Consider the following 3,605-nt stretch of genomic DNA (forward strand, 5'->3'; position numbering starts at 1 on the left):
GTGACAACTCAGGTCCTCGCTGCGGTCGTCAACGCAAACCACCTTACCGCCTAAGTCACATCTGGACCAGTCCAACGTCTTCCAGGCATCCGCAGTGGCGTCCACCATTGAAGCGTTCTTGTTGTTATCGTATATGTGTTTGCAAGTGTCAGAGGGTATTTTCATCCACGCCAAGTCGTGTGCAGACATTGTTATGTTGCCAGACTTGCGCTCGATCGCCACGGGTTTGCAGTTCACGATCAAATCCGACTCCGACTGGGCCTTACAATCGCAAGACACAGCATACTTGTACCGCTCGGCATCTGACAAGCGAGAGAATTGCGCATCGCACAATGACGGTGTGTAGCTGTTCGTCGTGGCCTCAGTAATCGGATTATGGTGTTTCATCGAGGCCTCCCTTGGAGTATCGCTGTAAATCAGCCCCTTGGACGTAGTAGAGCTGTACATTGGCCTCTCAGACGGAGTATAGACAGAGACTGAAACAGGATCGAGGATTCCCGACGACTTTAAATCTGGGGTTGTCAAACTGCCAGCTTGTGGTCTACAGAGGTGTAACACCACCCCTCCTAAGACCGCACCACTCACACCCGCAGCGCAGGCAATACCAAGACCTTTGAGAAACTTCGGCCGTCGCCAGAAGCTTCCAGTTTCTTCGCGAATGGCCTGACCCTCGACCTCAATACAATACGCGGGGGGGCGGAATCCTGAATTGCAGCGCTCCACTTCGGATATTGCTCCGAGAGCCGTTTTTGTTCGTCGTCATCTAGCGGCCTCATATCTATGATCTCCAATTTTGATCTTCCATCGACAAACTTCTTCGTGTCTTCGGTACTGCTTGTGTCAAGCCACTTGATAAGCTCTCTGCCAAATGCTTTCTTCAGGGCCGCACTTGCAGCGGACGGATCCGCGTCCTTGAGATACTCCTTCAGGGTCCGAGCAAGCAAGCGCTCGATGCGTGCGGAAGCCTTCACTTGCCTCTTGGACCCTTCCGGGTGGCAGACTCGAAGGCGATTCCAACGACGGAGTCAGTCATAGTCCGAAAGGCAGGATCCCAGAAACTCCGAGGGAGGCGCCAAGGCCAGAACTTCGGCGACACCCTTACCGTCTGATACCACCGCTATCCTCGCGATGCAATCGGTGACGGGCGACAACTTCCCATCCGGACCGATGAACGCTGCCAGCGCCTCCCAACCCCCAACGTCAATCAAGCGTAGACCTGTAATTGCCTTCATTGAAAAACCACAGTATGAAAAATATAAGCGGGATTGGCCCTCCACGTTATGTCTCCCGTGATGAGTTGAATTCGGGTTTGCGGACCGGGCATGCCTGCGCAGACTCAACCTCGTCAACCCGCTTTTTTCAATCCGGGTTGGCGGGCTGAATAGATTACGAGTTCGCTTCCCGCTCTGGTACGACTCCATGTCCGCCCACCGCGAGCTTTCACGTCCACTAGTGCGCCGTGCGACTCATGTTAGTCCACGCGCGTTCCCGGGCGGTTCCTCCTGACTTTTGGTCCACTCCGCGTTCGTCGTGAGCGCGAGTGCCGGGGGTGTTTCTACTGCACAGCTGGGGCTGGGGCTTACTTCCTTCACGTATTCAAAGCTCGCATGGCATCCCGCCAACGACAACGGCCTTGTCTCTTCCGCTTCTATGCCCAGTCATTACGACCCTTACAACCAGCTACCGACTTATTCCGCCGTACCGTCTCTTGGCCCACTCTCTCCGTGGCTACCTCAGCGGCAGACATTGCGGTCCGACAGCCTCGACAGCCACTCCCCGCGTACTCCGCATTTGACGTCGTCGTCAACTGCGCCTCCGAGAGTCTTGGGCACTCTCTTCGTCATCAGTGGGGCTCCCCCCTGGCCTGCGACCGGCTGCACAAGTTCACGCCGGATTCTCTGACACTCGCAATATTCTTGGGGCCGGTCAGTCCCTCAGGAACTCGCTGCGCGGCAGCAAGCAGTAAACTTGACCCCACTCACTCCGTCGCAGCCTGGCATAACACCGGCTCATCTCCCAGGGAAGCATTCAGCATCCCTCCCCGGGGAGGGCTTTCACGCCACCTCGCTTGCCTGGGCGGACTTCAACCACTATCCTCTCACCGGTGGGTGTGGGCTCCTCGCCGTCCCAACGTCCGCCGACTCGCATGGGCCTCTCTTCGGCCCGACTCGCTTCGTTGCCTCCCACGGCGTACCGCTGCCCGCGGCCCTCCTCCGTGAGGCCAGCTTCGGGTAACACTGCTCTGTAACTTCAGACAACCCGACAAATCCCTGCCGATACCGCCAGCTGAGTTGAATTCGGGTTTGCGGGCTGAATAGATTACGAGTTCGTAAAAAGTCCCTCAACCCATAAAAAGCTAACGGCAGGACCGGTCGGACCTCTCACGTGATGAGCTTGGCAGGGACGTTAAGTTTAGCGGTTCGGATTTAATTGGCGTGGAGCGGGCTCCGTATCGGGGTTTTGGTCTGTCAGAATACGGGTTGAGCTATTGGAGTGCTGCAATGCAGGATTCCGGCTCCGCCGCGTGTTGTGTTGAAGTGGAGGGCCAGGCCGTTCGCGAAGAAGCTTCTGGCGACGGCCTAGGTTTCTCAAATGTCTTGGTACTGCCTGTGCTGTGGGTGTGAGTGGTGTGACGATAGCAGGCGGCGTTGCACTTCTATAGACTACGAGCCGGCAGTCTGACAACCCCAGCTCTACGGCACGACAGACTAAGTCGGTAGCTGGTTGTACGCGTCGTAATGACTGGGCGTAGAAGCGGAAGAGACAGGGCCCTAGTCGTTGGCGGGATGCCATGCGAGCTTTGAGTACGTGAAGGAAGTAAGCCCCAGCCCCAGCTGTGCAGTAGAAACACCCCCGGCACTCGCGCTCACGACGAGCGCGGAGTGGACCAAGAGTCAAGAGGAACCGCCCGGGAACGCGCGTGGACTAACAAGAGTCGCACGGCGCATTAGTGGACGTGAAAGTTCGCGATAAGCGGACATGGAGTCGTACCAGAGCGGGAAGTGAGATCGGCAGGTCGTGCGTCAAGTCTGCTGTTGGTGATGTTTGGCAGTGGCCGTCAGGACCGGCCGAGGGTGTTTGAGACGAAATTGGGGTCCGACTGATCCTGCCGTTAGCTTTTTGTGGGTGAGGGACTTTTCACGAACGCGTACCCCAAACCCGAATGCAACTCACTGCCCGTTTTCGTCTCACCTGCCGTTTTCACCTCACGCGATCAGTTGAATTTGGGTTGGGGGTTCGGTTCCAATGGTAACGACCACCCCGTCCTTGATGGTGGCGACAACCTCGTCCCCGATGGTAACGACCACCTCGGCTCCGATGGTCACGACTCCGGACCCGGTGCTTACGACCACTCCGGCCCCGATGTCACGACCACCCCGGACCCCACGGTTACGATCATCCCGGCCCCGATGTCATGACCCCGGCCGAAGAGCTTAACGGCACCTTCAATTCCCATCCCAAAAATGTGAACCCAGTCTCGCTGACAAGTCCGCACTTTCACGCCACACTCTAATTATCAATACTCGGTTCCATACTAAAAATTCAATGTGTTATCGCACCACAGCTCCGCTTGCTCCGAGTCAGTTTACTCACACTTCACAGTC

At 56.8% G+C, this 3,605-nt stretch overlaps 1 protein-coding gene across 1 annotated transcript; it reads left to right on the top strand.

Moving 5' to 3' along the window:
• Positions 1-1,069: 1,069 nt before the first annotated feature.
• GNI_186300 (hypothetical protein) lies at positions 1,070-1,199 on the top strand (the record flags this gene model as incomplete). Its single annotated transcript, XM_011135311.1, has 1 exon — positions 1,070-1,199. A coding segment is annotated over one exon (130 nt), but the record flags the coding sequence as incomplete, so codon positions are not given.
• Between the last annotated feature and the right edge of the window lie 2,406 nt (positions 1,200-3,605).

The sequence above is a fragment of the Gregarina niphandrodes genome (genome assembly GCF_000223845.1).
Source record: "Gregarina niphandrodes unplaced genomic scaffold scaffold00076, whole genome shotgun sequence".
In the NCBI taxonomy this organism is placed as follows: domain Eukaryota; phylum Apicomplexa; class Conoidasida; order Eugregarinorida; family Gregarinidae; genus Gregarina; species Gregarina niphandrodes.